The following is an 18,704-nucleotide window of genomic DNA, read 5'->3' on the forward strand; positions in this document are numbered from 1 at the left end:
GGTCCTGAGGGCTCTTCTGACAGCCGCTGCCGCTGCTGCTGTTCGGTCGTTGTTGTGTCCGACTCTTTAGCGAACCCATGACCTGTAGCCCACCAGGCTCCCCCGTCCGTGGGATTTCCCAGGCAGGAACGCTGTAGTGGGTTGCCATTTCCTTCTCTGGGGACTCTTCCCAGACCAGAGATCGAACCCGAATTTCCTGCTTGGCAGGCAGATTCTTTACTACTGAACCACGAGGGAAGCCCATCTCTGATAACTACATAAGCATAAATATTCTAGCCTCTGACTTTAACTTGAGTTACAACATGCTCTGTGGGCACATCCATTGCATCTTTTTAGATGCTGTAGACAGAGTACCTTGAAAGTGCAAACTTTTTCAGTTCAGTTCAGTCGCTCAGTCATGTCCAACTCTTTGCCACCCCACAAATCGCAACACACAAGGCCTCCCTGTCCATCACCAACTCCCGGAGTTTGCTCAAACTCTCATCCTCTGTCGTCCCCTTCTCCTCCTGCCCCCAATCCCTCCCAGCATCAGAGTCTTTTCCAATGAGTCAACTCTTCGCATGAGGTGGCCAAAGTACTGGAGTTTCAGCTTTAGCATCAGTCCTTCCAATGAACACCCAGGACTGGTCTCCTTTAGGATGGACTGGTTGGATCTCCTTGCAGTCCTAGGGACTCTCAAGAGTCTTCTCCAACACCACAGTTCAAAAGCATCAGTTCTTTGGCACTCAGCTTTCTTCACAGTCCAACTCTCACATCCATACATGACCACTGGAAAACCATAGCCTTGACTAGATGGACCTTTGTTGGCAAAGTAATGTCTCTGGTTTTGAATATGCTATCTAGGTTGGTCATAACTTTCCTTCCAAGGAGTAAGCGTCTTTTAATTTCATGGCTGCAGTCACCATCTGCAGTGATTTTGGAGCCCAGAAAAATAAAGTCTGGCACTGTTTCCACTGTTTCCCCGTCTATTTGCCATGAAGTGCTGGGACCAGATGCCATGATCTTAGTTTTCTGAATGTTGAGCTTGAAGCCAACTTTTTCACTCTCCTCTTTTACTTTCATCAAGAACTTTTTAAGAGCCTACAAAAAAATTCTTGCCACCTGAAAAAAAGCATATGTGTTTGCTCTAGAGTGTAGAAAAGGAAACTGAAAAAATCAAAATTAATAAATTAGTTAAATGTGTATAAAACATTGCACTTGCTAATTTCAGCCATAGTTAAATTTGGTATTTATTCAAATATCAGTGATTTTGAAAACATATTTTGCAATAGATTTCCTTTTGCTGATAAATCATGGCCAACCATAACTTAATAAGCTGCTCAGAGCCAAATGTTTTCAAAAACAAACTATAAAAAAACTTTCAAGTTTTTATAGCAAAAATTATTTTTAATGCGTGTTGTGGTTGCATATTAATATTGAGGTGGGACTCCCAAAAAGGAGACGTGCTGGGAGCTGCTCAGCTTATAAAGCACCCCTGTTAGTAGGTGGCTGATTTTATGTACCTAAAAAGAGCATGTGTCGGTTTAAGTGAACTCTCACATTATGCTTCTCATTTAATCTTCTGTCCCTGTTAGTCATTCTTCATCACTTAATTAAAGGTGTCTGCTTTTCATGAGCAGAGAAGGCAATGGCACCCCACTCCAGTACTCTTGCCTGGAAAATCCCATGGACAGAGGAGTCTGGTAGGCTGCAGTCCATGGGGTCGTTAAGAGTCAGACATGACTGCGCGACTTCACTTTCCCTTTTCACTTTCATGCATTAGAGAAGGAAATGGCAACCCACTCCAGTGTTCTTGCCTGGAGAACCCCAGGGACCGGGGAGCCTGGTGGGCTGCCGTCTGTGGGGTCGCACAGAGTCGGACACGACTGAAGCTACTTAGCAGCAGCAGCAGCTTTTCATGAGGGTGCTTCACGCACAAATGCACAGGTGCTGAGATTGGCTCCCTGGTGTGAAAGGAAACGTCTACAGATCTGGAGATGTTTGCGAAGCGCAGACAGTTCACGTGGTCTTCCTTTTCACCAACTCTGTTGCTTCAATATGAAGAGTTGCTGCCGTTGCTCCTCCCCCTGGATGAAGGGTGAGGAGAGGCCCCGGAGCCGGCCTGAGCTGAGTGGCCCCTGGGCGGGGAGGGTGGACCAGCCTCCTGGGGCCCTTGACCTGAACCCCTCATCTGGGAACCCCTGCCCGGACCCCCACGCCACGACTGGATGCCCTTCTGCGTGTTCCTGTGGAACCCTCTAGTCCCCGCATCGAGGCTCATTGCTGTTTACTTTCAATTGTTGACTTTTCTCAAAACCATCACCTCCTTGAAAACAAATTGTCTTGTTCATTGTTGACTATCCAAAAGCTAGCAAAAGTCCAGCACACAGTAGTTCTGCAACTATATTTTAATATGACAAACATGAGGCTTACAAGTGAAAAAAATCTTTCAGAGATGAATTTAAAATGTGATTGTTAAAACATAAAGCTATGTGATGAAAACATGAACTTTTTTGCAGTTAGAAAGAAATCGGGGGGGAGGGAAATGGCTTTGCTTATGTTTCTAAAATAATATAGAGCCTAACATCTTTTTTTTTTTAATATTTATTTACTGGGCTGTGCCAGGTCTCCGTTGCAGCAGGTAGGACCTAGCTCCCTGACCAGGGACCGAACCCAGGCCCCTCTGCACTGGGAGCTCAGCATCTTAACCACTGGACCGCCAGGGAAGTCCCCCTAATATATTTTAAATTATAACCAGGTATAGCAAGTAAATTTTAATTTGGAATGAGGGAAACAGGAAACTCATAGTACCCTTAAGAATGCCTTTACTGTTAAAATGTTATTTCTAAAAATGTGCATTTGTTCATGAAAATCCATGAATGAAAGTGCTAGAGTGAACTATAGATACTGTGTATAAATAGATAGCTAACGAAAACCTACTATATAGCACAGGGAATTCCACTCAGTGGCCTGTGGTGACCTAAGTGGGAAGGAAATCCAAGAGAGGCTACACACACACACACACACACACACACGCACACAGCTGATTCACTTTGCTGCACAGCAGAAACTAACAACATTGTAAAGCAACTATACTCCAATAACAAGAGAAAGTGCTAGAGTGAAATGCGTGGAACGGATGCTCCTGGACCCTGGCCTGTGCCCTCCATGCCCTGGCTGCTAACAGCTCAGTTACCTCTACTGTAGAGAACTACCCTTGGAAATGCCACCTTGGCTCCATACATGTGTGCATGCTAAGTCCCTCAGTCATGTCCGACTGTGTGCAAGCCCACGGACTGCAGCCCACCAGGCTCCTCTGTCCATGGGATTCTCCAGGCAAGAATACTGGAGTGGGTTGCCATCCCCTTCTCCAGGCGATCTTCCTGCCCAGGGATCGAACCTACGGCTCTTATGTCTCCTGCATTGGCAAGCGGGTTCCTTATTACTAGAGCCACCCGGAAACCCAGCCAATGATGGACTGGCTAACCCTGAGGCGCCACCCACCATGCAGAGCTCCCCGACGAGAGCAGACCTCAGCCAAACCCAGTCCTGACCTAACCCCTGTACCTGCCCTCTCCTGCCTCCCTCACTACCTGAAAGCTTTCTCCTAGACCACTCCTCTGTAAAGCATATAAAACTGCGCCCTCACTTCTGTCTGGCCGCACGGGGCCCTCGTGGCTGTGGGCTGGCTCCAGGTGTGGCGAGCGAGCTGCCCTCGTTGCAGAGCACAGGCTCCGTCATGGTGGCACTCGGAATCAAACCCGTGTCCCCTGCATTGGCAGGTGACTGGACCACCAGGGAGCCCCCTCCCTCTATAAATCAAAGGCACAAAAGCCCGGTCTGCTTCTAGGAAACCCCCCTCAGGTAGTCACTGAAATGCAATTTCAGCTTCTGGGGCTGGAGAACTCCCGACCCCTCTCCTCCATGCTCGTGAGGGTTCAAGAGCAAAGCCAGAAAAGATTGGCATCCCCCCCACCCCCATGCATTTCTGGGCTAATTATACCTGCAATTAATATTTATTTATTCAACTTGATTATCAGAGCACTTCTTCTAAGAGTGTCATTTTTATTCCACTTTAATTTTTTTTTAGTATGTATTTGGTGCCAACCATGTGCTAGGGAGGTATTAGGAATAGAACAGTGAATAAGACATAATTTCTTCCCTCAAAGAAGAAAAAAAAGAAATCTCAGTTTCCGATGAGATGGTTAGATGGCATCACCAACTCAATGGACATGAGTTTGGGTAAACTCCGGGAGCTGGTGATGGACAGGGAGGCCTGGCGTGCTGCAGTCCATGGGGTCGCAAAGAATCAGACATGACTGAGTGACTGAACACCAACAGCTTCCGAGGTGCCCTTTAGGAAGAGCAGTGGTCCCCAACCTTTTTGGCACCAGAGATCAGCTTTGTGGAAGCCAGTTTTTCCATGAACCAGCGGTGGGGGATGGTTTGGGGATGATTCGGGGATGATTCAAGCTCATGACATCCATTGTTCAGTGTATTTCTGTTATTACATCAGCTCCACCTCGGATCAGCAGGCACGAGCTCCTGGAGTTGGGCACCCCGAGAACGCAGAGTGAACAAACATGCAGTCTCCTCTTTGGATGCGACCACATGGGAGCAACAGCCTCTCGCCAAATTTAGTTCTGCGTAACGACATTCCATCCTCTCTCCTCCCGCATGAGAGGCACCAGCTGTCTGTAAATCGAGCACACTGAAGTGTTCTTGGTAGTGTCCTTCGGGTGATCCAGTGGAGGAGAGGCCTGATGGAGCGTTGCTTTGTGAGCGCCTTCCCCATAATCGAGAGGGAGGAGCTGATGCGCTTTTTCCTGCAGATCCTCCCTGGAATGGTGCAGTCTTTTCAGAAAATACGCCTTGGCTTGCTCCCTCTGCATAACATCGCCCTTGCTTGTTTTTGAGAATTTTGTCTCTCTGGACACAGCCTGGAAAAGAGTCCGGGAAGGCTGCCTGCAGCCAGGCTGCTCTCCTGACTGCTGGGCAGCGGTGTTGGCCACGTACCACGTGCGGCCTCACACGGGAGTGTGTTTGCTTCCCCTCCAGTGCTGGGAGAGTTTTAAGGCAGGAAGCAAATGAAGTTCTTTTCAAAATGTCTTCTTAAATTATTGAGTATGTCCTCAGAGTCCCTGGTTTTGTTATGTGAACTTCATATAGGAAATACTAGTAGATATAAAAAAATTTTTTTAATGGTAAAGGCTCCTAATCTCTTTTGATCCCAAATTTTCTCACTTATAATATGAAGCAGTTGGGCTGAAGGAGTTATAAGGTTCTGGTTTTCTCTTACATGTTCTGATTTTTTATACCCTCTTCCTGGATATGCTGTATTTAAACTCTATGTAAAATAATATCTTTCAACCTATGTCAGTATTAATATTTGTTGTTTAGCTAGGAAGGATGTGTGTGCATGTTTGTGTAATTTAATCTATATCAGGACCTATCCCTGCAGCTTTCTGACTTAATAATATTTTTGAGTGAATAACTGAAGTGACTGAATAGAGGTAGCAGTGAAAAAACCCACTAGCTCAAATATTATGAACAAAAGTCCTAAAATCTCAGTGATTTAAAACAATGAAAAAATAATAAATGAAATGAAGTCTATTGTTGGTCCCAGCCCAGCACTGTCCACAGAATGGGTAGAGGAGTTGGGTAGTTAGTCTCTGATTTGTAGAGTCATTTAGGAACTCAAGGTCTTGCCATCTTGAGACACTGATCCTCAACATGTGGGCCCTGAAGCTGTTACAGAAGGGAAAAGAAGGTGGAGGATTACTCCCCAGAAATTCTTGTGGGCCAGAGCTGGAACTGGCCTCTCTCCACTGGCCAGAGCTCAGCCCCTGGCTTCCCACGGAATTGCTGAACAAGAGGCTGGAAGATGGAAGCACACAGCGTGCTCAGGCAGGAAAGGCAAACCATGAGGCCCAGTGGGCTCTGGAGTCTCTGCCTCATCTGGCTCTGAGACTTGCTGGTATTTGGACCTGAGAACAGGATGAAAGGGCCCACAGACCATCGCTCTTCCTACACACACATCCTTCCCATTTCATGTCTTTCTCCCAACTCACACCATTTCCTTTTGTCCAGCCTCGTTTTTACCCTCTTTTATTTGATTCCTGGAGATAAGGAGAGAGAGTGAAAGGGGGCCACCAAGGAGAAGGGTTTTCACGCGCGGGAAGAATGGGGAAGGTTCACTGGGAAAGTGGTGCGCTTCAGAAAGGGAGTTGGGAGAGGCAGCACGGACGCTGGCGGATGTTGGTTTCAACCGATCTGAGATGAGAATGGATTCCCAGGTGGCACTAGAGGTGAAGAGCCTGCCTGCCCAGTGCAGGAGACTAAGAGACCCAGGTTCGATCCCTGGGTCAGGAAGATCCCTTGGAGAATGGCATGGCAACTTGCTCCAGTGTTCTTGCCTGGAGGATCCTATGGACAGGGGAGCCTGGTGGGCTACAGTCCATAAGGTCGTAAAGAGCTGGACAGGACTGAAGCGACTTAGCACGGGAATGGATTATTCTAGGAGGGGACAGATCCCAAGAGGAGAAGTCCATTTCTCCATGTAGTAGAAGATAATGTCTTGAACAAACTATATGAATTTATCATAAAGTTGAGATCAAAGATCCTCTCTCCTGTTTTTAATTACACTGGAAAGACCCGCACCCGCAGCTAAGAACCACAGCCACCGGACAGTAGGCCACTCCAGATGTGCTATTTTTTTTTAACATTCACATAAAAATAACACACACATTCAGTGATTGGAGAAGATAATTTTTAAAGAGCAGCATTTGCTTTCTGTCTTTAACTGTTCCATCATGTAATGAGAAGCAAATGTGTATTCATGTTGACTTGCATTCAGCAAAGTTGCCCAGCAGTCAAAACTGTATCACTGCTGCAGGAAGACCCCCGATCCACCCCCAGGCAGTCCTTGAAGAGCTTCAGAGTTACAGATATTGTAGTGTGTATGCGGGTGTGTGTGCGTGTGTGTTAGCTGCTCAGTTGTGTCCAACTCTTTGCGACCCCATGGACTATAACCTGCAAGGCTCCTCTGTCCATGGAATTCTCTAGACAAGAGTAATGGAATGGGTTGCATTCCCTTCTCCAGAGGATCTTCCTGACCCAGGGATCGAACCTGGGTCTCCAGCATTGCAGACAGATTCTTTACTATCTGAGCTAAAAGGGAGCCCGATATTGTAGTACTCCTAATTTGTAATACACTACTCGATTCCTGTGATAGGGGTTCCCTGTCCCCAAACTCTTAGGTCCTGAAAGACACTAATTTGTCTTTGTGTCTGGTTGTTAATGACCAGAATTGATCCCCCTTCTCACTAGTTATGTTTAATTTAATAATAATTAAAAAAAAACAAAAACGCTTTCTGAAAATAAGTTCCTGTGTAAGTTTATAAGTGGCATTTCTTACACCTAACATTCTTCCATTGGGCGATTTCATAGAGCCAACAGACACAAAAGTCTTTGCCAAGAACAGTTCCCATGAAGGGTTTAAAAGCAGTGAATCCTTGGAAGTTTGGAGCAAATGACAGGACTTGCTGCCCCAAATATGAAACGGGATTAAATGCAGCTTTTCTGAAAGCCATATAAAGTAGCTGCAGAGTTGACACGCTGTGTTTTTCTTCCCCCAGGGCTTTCCTGGAAAGGATGGATCCTCCGGCCCTCCGGGTCCACCAGGGCCAATTGTAAGTATTTCCAGGAACTCCTGGGGCGCGGTGCTGCTTTAACGCCATTCACTTCTTGTGAGAGCTTTTCTGCTGCCAGGCCTTCCCTTTGCAGCCGTCTTTGCCGTGGTGTGGTGGCTCAGCCTCTGGTGCAGCACTCTTCCTAAGCATCCTCTAAAAGGATGCGTCCAGGGGGCTTGATTATTCCACCTCTGAGCCGCTTTGCCATAAGATCACCCGCATTGATTTCTTTTTTACTAGACGTAGGTAAGGCTTGAATTAGAAAGAACTACATCTAACCAACACAGTGGAGACTTTCCCAAAAAGAGTCTTCCTTAATTCTGTGCTGGTTGGAAACAGGAATAAGCAGTGAGTCCTGAAGCTGGCTTCAGGAAGGTGGCGGGGCGGCAGGGGTGGGAGGCGGTGTTTGCTGTCCCTTCTGGAGAGCTGTTTTGTTGGCAACGTCCGTCTTTACCTTTGCTCCATCTTCCTGTCCACTAGGGCATTCCCGGAGCCCCTGGAGTCCCTGGGGTCACAGGAAGCATGGGACCCCAAGGTGCCCTCGGACCGCCTGTGAGTATGTGGCCGCAGCCGGTCAGGACGGCTGCCCAGGCATCCTTCTGGCTTATTTTTGTGTTTAAATTGACAGCATCTCTTGTGTCAAAATCTGTTTCCGGTATTGGACTCTCGGGGAATCCGTGAGGAAAACAGAGACTCTCCTAGGATAAAGGTTAAGATTAGACTGTGCGTATATCAGGGCTAAAGACAAATGGTCCCAACAGGGAATGATCTGCAGCTACACTTCCACTTATATATATTTACATTGTTTGTTATTCTGTATTTGGCTAAGTTAACTCAATGCATCTTTTCAAGGGTTAGGTACAATGATGTCTATTAATTAGGCCTATCTTCTGAGCAAAAAATATAAGTCTGGACAAAGTCAAGGATTAATAAGGATGGGAATAGGTTTTTCTTCCCTAAGTTGTATGAGAAAGGCAGAATTTTGCCTTAAAACACACACTAACACATAAGATGGACAGGGAAGCCTGGCGTGCTGCGATTCATGGGGTCGTGAAGAGTCAGACACGACTGCGTGACTGACCTGAACACATAAGTGAACAGTGGTGTAAATGAAAGCTCAGGGAATGAAACAAATTATTTAATTACTAGTTGTAATAATAACTATTATAATTATTAACTATAAAAAACTAATAATTATAAAATAACTAATTAATATAATTAATTGTATAATAAAAATACCATTAAAATGTTAATTAAATGATTGATATTAATTTTAAATATTATCAATTGTTTTATTAATATCAATTATATTTTATCATATAATCTATACAATGTATTTATAATTATATTATACACAAATTCTAATTAAATTAATTATATAGTATTCTTGCCTTGAGAACCCCATGAACAGTATGAAAAGGCAAAAAGATAGGACAATGAAAGATGAACTCCCCAGGTCGGTAGGTGCCCAACAGGCTACTGGAGATCAGTGGAGAAATAACTCCAGAAAGAATGAAGAGACAGAGCCAAAGCAAAAACACCACCCAGTGGTGGATATGACTGGTGATAGAAGCAAGATCCGATGCTGTAAAGAGCAATATTGCATAGGAACCTGGAATGTCAGGTCCATGAATCAAGGCAAATTGGAAGCGGTCAAACAGGAGATGGCAAGAGTGAACGTTGACATTCTAGGAATCAGCGAACTAAAATGGGCTGGAATGGGTGAATTTAACTCAGATGACCATTATATCTACTACTGCGGGCAAGAATCCCTTAGAAGAAATGGAGTAGCCCTCATAGTCAACAAAAGAGTCTGAAATGCAGTACTTGGATGCAATCTCAAAAATGACAGAATGATCTCTGTTCATTTCCAAGGCAAACCATTCAATATCATGGTAATCCAAGTCTATGCCCTGACCAGTAATGCTGAAGAAGCTGAAGTTGAATGGTTCTATGAAGACCTACAAAACCTTTTAGAACTAACACCCAAAAAAGATGTCCTTTTCACTATAGGGGACTGGAATGCAAAGGTAGGAAGTCAAGAAACACCTGGAATAACAGGCAAATTTGGCCTTGGAGCACCGAATGAAGCAGGGCAAAGGCTAACAGAGTTGTGCTAAGAGAACACACTGGTCATACCAAACACCCTCTTCGAACAACACAAGAGAAGATTTTATACATGGACATCTCCAGATGGTCAGTACTGAAATCAGATTGATTATATTCTTTGCAGCCAAAGATGGAGAAGCTCTATACGGTCAGCCAAAACAAGACCAGGAGCTGACTGTGGCTCAGATCATAAACTCCTTATTGCCAAATTCAGACTTAGATTGAAGAAAGTAGGGAAAACCACTAGACCATTCAGGTATGGCCTAAATCAAATCCCTTACGATTATACAGTGAAAGTAAGAAATTGATTTAAGGGACTAGATCTGATAGATAGAGTGCCTGATGAACTATGGATGGAGGTTCATGACATTGTACAGGAGACAGGAATCAAGACCATCCCCAAGAAAAAGAAATGCAAAAAGGCAAAATGGCTGTCTGGAGAGACTTTACAAATAGCTGTGAAAGAAGAGAAGCAAAAAGCAAAGAGGAAAAGGAAAGATATACCCATTTGAATACAGAGTTCCAAAGAATAGCAAAGAGAGATAAGAAAGCCTTCCTCAGCTATCAATGCAAAGAAGTAGAGGAAAATAATAGAATGGGGAAGACTAGAGATCTAGTCAAGAAAATTCAAGATACCAGGGGAACATTTCATGCAAAGATGGGCTCGATAAAGGACAGGAATGCTATGGACCTAATAGAAGCAGAAGATATTAAGAAGAGGTGGCAAGAATACACAGAAGAACTGTACAAAAAGGTCTTCATGACCCAGATAATCATGATGGTGTGATCACTCACCTAGAGCCAGACATCCTGGAATGCAAAGTCAAGTGGGTGGGCCTTAGGAAGCATCACTACAAACGAAGCTAGTGGAGGTGATGGAATTCCAGTTGAGCTATTTCAAATCTAAAAGATGATGCTGTGAAAGTGCTACACTCAATATGCCAGCAAATATGGAAACCTCAGAAGTGGCCACAGGAGTGGAAAAAGTCAGTTTTCATTCCATTCCCAAAGAAAGGCAATGCCAAAGAATGCTCAAACTACCGCACGATTGCACTCCTCTCACACACTAGTAAAGTAATGCTCAAAATTCTCCAAGCCAGGCTTTAGCAGTACGTGAACCGTGAACTTCCAGATGTTCAAGCTGGTTTTAGAAAAGGCAGAGGAACCAGAGATCAAATTGCCAACATCCGCTGGATCACTGAAAAGCAAGAGAGTTCCAGAAAAACATCTATTTCTGCTTTATTGACTATGCCAATGCCTTTGACTGTATGGATCACAATAAACTGTGGAAAATTCTGAACGAGATGGGAATACAAGACCACCTGACCCGCCTCTTGAGAAACCTGTATGCAGGTCAGGAAGCAACAGTTAGAACTGGACATGGAACAACAGACTGATTCCAAATAGGAAAAGGAGTACATCAAAGCTGTATATAGTCACCCTGCTTATTTAACTTCTATGCAGAATATATCATGAGAAACTCTGGGCTGGATGTAGCACAAGCTGGAATCAAGATTGCAGGGAGAAATATCAATAACCTCAGATATGCAGATTATACCACCCTTATGGCAGAAAGTGAAGAGCTAAAGAGCCTCTTGATGAAAGTGAAAGAGGAGAGTGAAAAAGTTGGCTTAAAGCTCAACATTCAGGAAACAAAGATCATGGCATCTGGTCCCATCAGTTCATGGGAAATAGTTGGGGAAACAGTGGAATCAGCGGCTGACTATTTTTGGGGGCTCCAAAATCACTGCATATGGTGACTACAGCCATGAAATTAAAAGACACTTACTCCTTGGAAGGAGAGTCATGACCAACCTAGATAGCATATTCAAAAGCAGACACATTACTTTGCCAACAAGGGTCCATCTAGTCAAGGCTATGGTTTTTCCAGTGGTCGTGTATGGATGTGAGAGTTGGACTATAAAGAAAGCTGAGCACTGAAGAATTGATGGTTTTGAACTGTGGTGTTGGAGAAGACTCTTGAGAGTTCCTTGGACTGCAAGGAGATCCAACCAGTCCATCCTAAAGGAAATCAATCCTGAGTGTTCATTGGAAGAACTGACCTGAAACTCCAATACTTTGGCCACCTCATGCAAAGAGCTGACTCATTTGAAAAGACCCTGATGCTGGGAAAGATTGAGGGCAGGAGGAAAAGGGGACGACAGAGGATGAGATGGTTGGATGCCATCACCGAGTCGATAGACATGAGTTTGAGTAAACTCCAGGAGTTGGTGATGGACTGGAGTGCTGCAGTCCATGGGATCACAAAGAGTCAGACACAACTGAGCGACTGAACTGAACTGAACTGAATACTTATTAATGGAACTAATTATTTTCCCATAATATCTTATGGAAAAACCTGAATGAGCTCTTTGGGCAACCCGATACCTCCCATTTTTGTGCTTCTGATCTCTCAGCTTGGATGGATGGAGAGGTCGGGGTAGGCTGGGGGAGAAGCAGATGAGCTTCGTGGGCCTGTCTCCTCGTCCGTAATATAAGGTGGCTGCATGACAGCCTGCAAAGCCACGTTTGGCGCCTTCTGCGACCTGCAAGTTGTTGCTTCTGGCGCAGGTGTTAGCCTTCCTAGATGATGTGTGAGGCACCGAACCTGTATCCATAGACTAAAACAACTGAGACATGTCCATGTATGTACATTGCAGACGTGCTAAGAATTCATGGAACAGTGAAATCTGGAGGGTGAGAGTAGAAGTTGATGAATTGGATTTCTGCCTCCTGCTATACCAATTACCACAACCTCAAAACAACAGAAATCTCGTCTTACAGTTCTGTAGGTCAGAAGCCTGACGTCGTCTCAGTGGGTTTTAACACCGAGGTGTCAGCATTTCCCGTCTGGAGGTTCTAGGGGAGGATCTATTTCCTTGCCTTTCGCAGCCTCTGAAGACTCCCGCCGTCCTTGGTTTGTGGCCCACTTTGAAGTCAGCAATGTCGTCTCCCTGTTTCCCTGTGACCATATCTGCTCTGAACACAGCCTGGAAGCTTTCTTCGCTTTGAATGACCTGTGTGATTCTGTTTGGGCCCCCAGGGTAATCCTCAGTAATCTCCCCAGATTACTTCAAGGTTACTACGTCACACTTCATAATCTTTTTGCCACATAAAGTAATATGGGAAGAACCCCCTGGAGACAGGAATGGCTGCCCACTCCAGTGTTCTTGCTTGGGAAATCCCATGGACAGGGGAGGCTGGCAGGCCCCAGTCCTTGAGGGTCACAGAGAGCGGGACAGGACTGAGCGACTGACGACATGTTCACAGACCCTGGGGATTAGAAATAGACACTTCGGGGGCCTTTTTCTGCCTTCTGCACTGAGCAAGACCTAACAGAAACACTGGTTTTCATTCGGAAGGAAACTCTCTCTCTCTAGCCACCCAGGTAGTCACTCTGTATTCTTAAAAGCTCATTTCCATAAAGTTGTTTTGTTCTCGGGGTCCTGTTCTAGGCTGTCAGTCACATGGTACATGAGCAGGTACCCAACATACACCAGACAGGAGCATTAAAAAATGCCTCCAGAGTTTAGCTAATACACCCTCACTTCTGCACCCCCAAAGCTCCCTTTAACAGTCATCCTAAAAAGCCGTATACTTATTCCAACTGGAAATGTAGTTACGTTGTCATTGTTCAAAACCTTTTTAGACCTTCTCTTTTCAAGTCAAGCTAGAAATGGGACACAGAAGAAGACTGGCGTGCTTTCTCCTTACATATCCTTTTTCGTTATCTCCGCTTTAGTCCACTTCCCGTAATGCGCTTGGGGAACAGGAGTTCCAGAAGACGTCCGCAGGGCTCAGAGAGCAAAGGGTTCTGGGTAAGAAAGTGTCAGAGACAGTGTATTAAATCTGTTTCTCAGAAAGTCATGAGAAATTTTAGGATGTCAAAGGCTTTGAGACATCTTGAGGTGCAACAGAAACAAACAAACAAAAAAACCCAAACTGGTTTAAATTTGGTTGGAGAATAAACAAATGCATTTGTGCAGTGTCCCTTAATCCAAGTTGACTTGATCCTAATCCTAGGGGGATGGATAGGAAAGAAGAACAGGCCCTAGAGGGTGCTTGGCAGAGGATGGTGGGCGTGTGTGAGGGGACAGAATGATCCTGAAATGCAGAAAGTAAGGAGGGCCCCACCCTGCTAACCACCTGGCCTTTTGTAGCTCTGGAGCAGACTTTAAATATGGGCTTTAAATAAATTCAAAAGCAGCAGTAATTTTTTCCTGGAAATAGAACACTTGTTGATATTCCCTTCAGTTGTTATAAATCAGCAGAAAAGGGCCCTTGATGGTGGCATTTGTATCAGAGGCAGCACTGGTGTCTTCCCAAAGCCAGGGGCTCCTTGAAGCGTCCAGCCCCGAGTTTCCTAGGGACGCTGGCTGGGGGAAGCCACACGCCTGCCTCCTGCCAGACGGGCTGCGCCTCACGGGGTGAAGCCTTGATTGATTTCCTGTGGATGGCTGTCTAGGAAGGCAGGAGGGAGAGAGACCAAGAGAGACGCACTGCCCACTGAAAATAGTTTGTTTCCTATAGTCAGTGCCAGGAAAAGGCTGGCTTTTACTCATGCTGCCTTCAGCTGCGGACTTCCCAGGGCAGAACGTGCACTGCTGCTGGTGCAGTTGTAGCTCCGACCCGAGGCTTAAGCTCAAGGCGCCTCCCCTGCAGGAGAGCAGACAGTGAACAGCATGTGCAAGAAGGGGCCCTGAATTTAGCTGGAAGTGAATGCCGGCGGGTGGGCCCGTGTCACACCGTCCCATGAGCTCTGCATCAGAATTCAGGAGACCTGGGTTCTAGACGTCACCCTCACATGACCTTACCTGGCTGTGTGAGCCACACTGCATAAGCTTCTTTACCTACCTTCTCAGGATGTCAGTTTCCCAATTAATTCATTCAAAAATTTTTATTGAGTAGCTATGCTGGATCATTGAAAATGAGAGTTCCAGAAAAACATCTATTTCTGCTTTATTGATGATGCCAAAGCCTTTGACTGTGTGGATCACAGTAAACTGTGGAAAATTCTGAACGAGATGGGAATACAAGACCACCTGACCTGCCTCTTGAGAAACCTGTATGCAGGTCAGGAAGCAACAGTTAGAACTGGACATGGAACAACAGCCTGGTTCCAAATAAGACAAGGAGTAGGTCAAGGCTGTATATTGTCACCCTACTTATTTAACTCATATGCAGAGTACATCATGAGAAACGCTGGGCTGGAGGAAGCACAAGCTGGAATCAAGATTGCCAGGAGAAATATCAAGAACCTCAGATATGCAGATTACACCACCCTTATGGCAGAAAGCGAAGAAGAACTAAAGAGCTTCTTGATGAAAGTGAAAGAGGAGAGTGAAAAAGTTGGCTTAAAGCTCAACATTCAGAAAACGAAGATCATGGCATCTGGTCCCATCACTTCATGGCAAATAGATGGGGAAACAGTGGAAACAGTGGCTGACTTAAAAAATCACTGCAGATGGTGACTGCAACCATGGAATTACAAGACGCTTATTCCTTGGAAGGAAAGTTATGACCAACCTAGATAGCATATTCAAAAGCAGAGACATTACTTTGTCAACAAAGGTCCGTCTAGTCAAGGCTATAGTTTTTTCAGTAGTCATGTATGGATGTGAGAGTTGGACTGTGAAGAAAGCTGAGGGCCGAAGAATTGATGCTTTTGAACCGTGGTGTTGAAGACTCTTGAGAGTCCCTTGGACTGCAAGGAGATCCAACCAGTCCATCCTAAAGGAGATCAGTCCTGGGTGTTCCTTGGAAGGACTGATGTCAAAGCTGAAACTCCTATACTCTGGCCACCTGATGCGAAGAGCTGATTCATTTGAAAAGACCCTGATGCTGGAAAAGATTGAGGGCAGGAGGAGAAGAGAGTGACAGAGGATGAAGTGGTTGGATGGCATCACCGACTCACTGGATATGAGTTTGAGTAAGCTCCGGGAGTTGGTGATGGACAGGGAGGCCTGGTGTGCTGCGGTTCATGGGGTCACAAGGAGTCGGATACCACTGAGCGACTGAACTGAATGATATGGACAAGAGATGTGAGGGACAGGTAGGTGTCCATGAGGGACACAAAAGATGACCAAGATACTTTTTTACATTCATGGACAATCTAGAGAGGATGATGATTTTGTTCAGTATATAAGAGGATATAACAAAAGGCAGAAAGTGGGAACTGCCTTACAGGAAAGGCCAGAAAGTTGCTATGAAATTTCCACTGAGGGAGACAGACAGGCAGGGATACAGAGTCTACCCTGTCCCCTGAGTGGCGGGGTGGGGAGAACAGCTCCCGAGGAGGCAGCGTTTCAGTGGATCTTGGAAGACGGATGTGCTCTGCCCCCACGAAGACAGGAGGGTGGCCTCCCTCAGAGGGGGACTGTAGTGAAACTCAGACGAGCTCAGGCAAGCCCCGTGCTGCCCGTTTCCGTATTGTTTAGCGCTCGCTTCATCGCTGCTGCCACCTCTTCACCGTCACCATCAGCTCTGAGAACTCTAATCTCAAGCCCTCTTCATTGCTCTCCAAGATTGTCCCGAGACGCCCTAACGGATCCCCTGACTCTGTCCGGCGCTGGGTTGGTCCTTCCTCCAGTTGCCGTGAGAACTTCGTCGTGCAGCTCTTCCTGTTGCGTCACTTCCTGTTGCGTCACTTCCTGTCTTGAGTCTCCTCACTGGACCCCTGGCGGCGGTGGGTGGGGCCCCTGTGTTATGGGTGCCGGTGGCCCTTTATTTGACTCCTCGCTTTCCCTCCAACGCGGCTCCCCAGACGCCCTGCTCGGAGCTGAGTCACCGCTGTACTGAAAACTCTCCCAGTGTCCCTCATACCGTTTGACACCGTGTGTGCCTTGGGGGGAGCGCTTCCATTTGTCTGGGTCGCTGCTTCTCCTTTCTCCTCCTGGGGAGCTCCTGATGGTTTCTCTCTAAAACTGTGCTCTTCCGGTCTGAGGTCCCACTCCCAGCCTTACCTCCTCTGGCGGGAGACTGCATTTCAGCTGTCAACGTCCATCTCTCCACAAACAGGAGAGTTTGTTGAGGGCAGATTTTTTTTTTAAACCATACTCATGTTCTTTCTTACTCCTAGATCCCAGTTCAGCATCTCCAAGGGTAGAGTAAGTCCATTCCGTACAAACGAGTTCCATTCTGAGAGTGCATCCGTAAATCCAGTTTGTTCATGAGTCCAGCAAAGTCAGCCTAGGTACCCACCTGGCACAGTCAGCAGGATTGCTGCACTGTGATAGCTTTACAGTACTTCTCACACAAACAGTACAGAAAAACACAATAAATAAAGAAAACATGTTTAATTTTGCAGTACAGTTCTGGCAAAGTGCAGTCATCCAGGACAACAGCTGGCACACGGGGCAGGCGTCAAGTGAGCAGGAGAGGGTACTGACCGGAGGGTGGGATACGGGCGAGCTGAGGGCATCAGCGCGGGTGGGGGCGTGTGCCCCACCCACACCTGCCACTGATGGAGTGCGGGTCTGCATCTTTGCAAGTTCACAGCTTGAAGGTTGGTGCGTAGGGGACTTACGTGCTTAATAAGCGTTTGTTAAAACAAAAAGCAAAAGTGTGATTACATTCTAGTTAGGCTGGTACTCAGGTGAGTATGAGGAGATTAGTTTTACAGACTAAGGGTCAGGCATGGAAGCTCAGATATGCAGATGACACCACCCTTATGGCAGAAAGTGAAGAGGAGCTGAAAAGCCTCTTGATGAAGGTGAAAGAGGAGAGTGAAAAAGTTGGCTTAAAGCTCAACATTCAGAAAACGAAGATCATGGCATCTGGTCCCATCACGTAATGGGAAACAGATGGGGAAACAGTGGAAACAGTGTCAGACTTTATTTTTTTGGACTCCAAAATCACTGCAGATGGTGACTGCAGCCATGAAATTAAAAGACGCTTACTCCATGGAAGAAAAGTTATGACCAACCTAGATAGCAAATTCAAAAGCAGCGACATTACTTTGCCAACAAAGGTCCATCTAGTCAAGGCTATGGTTTTTCCAGTGGTCATGTATGGATGTGAGAGTTGGACTGTTAAGAAAGCTGAGTGCCGAAAAATTGATGCTTTTGAACTGTGGTATTGGAGAAGACTCTTGAGAGTCCCTTGGACTGCAAGGAGATCCAACCAGTCCATTCTGAAGGAGATCAGCCCTGGGATTTCTTTGGAAGGACTGATGCTAAAGCTGAAACTCCAGTACTTTGGCCACCTCATGCAAAGAGTTGACTCATTGGAAAAGTCTCTGATGCTGGGAGGGATTGGGGGCAGGAGGAGAAGGGGACGACAGAGGATGAGATGGCTGGATGGCATCACTGACTCGATGGACGTGAGTCTGAGTGAACTCCTGGAGTTGGTGATGGACAGGGAGGCCTGGCATGCTGTGTTTCATGGGGTCACAAAGAGTCGGACACGACTGAGCGGCTGAACTGAACTGAACTGATGGAAGCTCAACTCTTAGAGCTGAGCTAGGGGTGTTTTGATTTTAGTTAGCAAACACCTAATATTTGGGACTTGGACCATGAGATCTTTCTTCTTTCCTTCAGCACTAAAATTCTATAAATCTATGAATATAGCTACTGTATTTTCTTTTCTTTGCATTTCAAGTGTTCCTGAAATCAAAGGAAAATATGCCACTTTTTCTTGCCGACATCTACAGGGACTGTGTGTTTTCCATCAAAGCTTGTTTTGGTGGAGTTACAGACCTTCGTTCACTCAGGAATTTTGAGTTTGTTTTTCTTTTATTTTGCAAAACGAAAAATCAAAGGAAAGACATCAGAGAAGTTGGAATAAAAAAATAATTTCTTGTCCTTCAGATATGCTCACTAAGTGTACATACGTGGTTTCCTGGAGACCACCTTGCTGTGCCCTGCAGCTACTTAGTCACAAGCTTTGGGAGGCTGAGTGTGAGGAATTCAGGCCTCGTTAAACGCA

At 45.9% G+C, this 18,704-nt stretch overlaps 1 protein-coding gene and 1 long non-coding RNA gene across 6 annotated transcripts in view; one reads left to right on the forward strand and one right to left on the reverse strand.

The window, feature by feature from the left end:
* Positions 1–18,704, forward strand: part of COL14A1 (collagen type XIV alpha 1 chain) — a 230,700-nt gene that overhangs the window by 176,035 nt on the left and 35,961 nt on the right. For all 5 annotated transcript variants that reach the window (XR_008702439.1, XR_008702440.1, XM_055546785.1 and 2 more), the window contains 2 exons: positions 7,617–7,670; positions 8,151–8,222. Coding sequence is in view for 3 of the 5 variants with exons in the window: in XM_055546785.1 (XP_055402760.1) it covers positions 7,617–7,670; positions 8,151–8,222 (126 nt within the window). In the remaining 2 variants the exon portion in view is untranslated. The remainder of the gene's footprint in view (positions 1–7,616; positions 7,671–8,150; positions 8,223–18,704) is intronic.
* LOC129627140 (uncharacterized) overlaps positions 1–18,704 on the reverse strand; it is a 63,716-nt gene that overhangs the window by 6,988 nt on the left and 38,024 nt on the right. The window lies entirely within an intron of this gene.

This window comes from Bubalus kerabau, chromosome 14 (assembly GCF_029407905.1).
Source record: "Bubalus kerabau isolate K-KA32 ecotype Philippines breed swamp buffalo chromosome 14, PCC_UOA_SB_1v2, whole genome shotgun sequence".
NCBI lineage: Eukaryota > Metazoa > Chordata > Mammalia > Artiodactyla > Bovidae > Bubalus > Bubalus kerabau.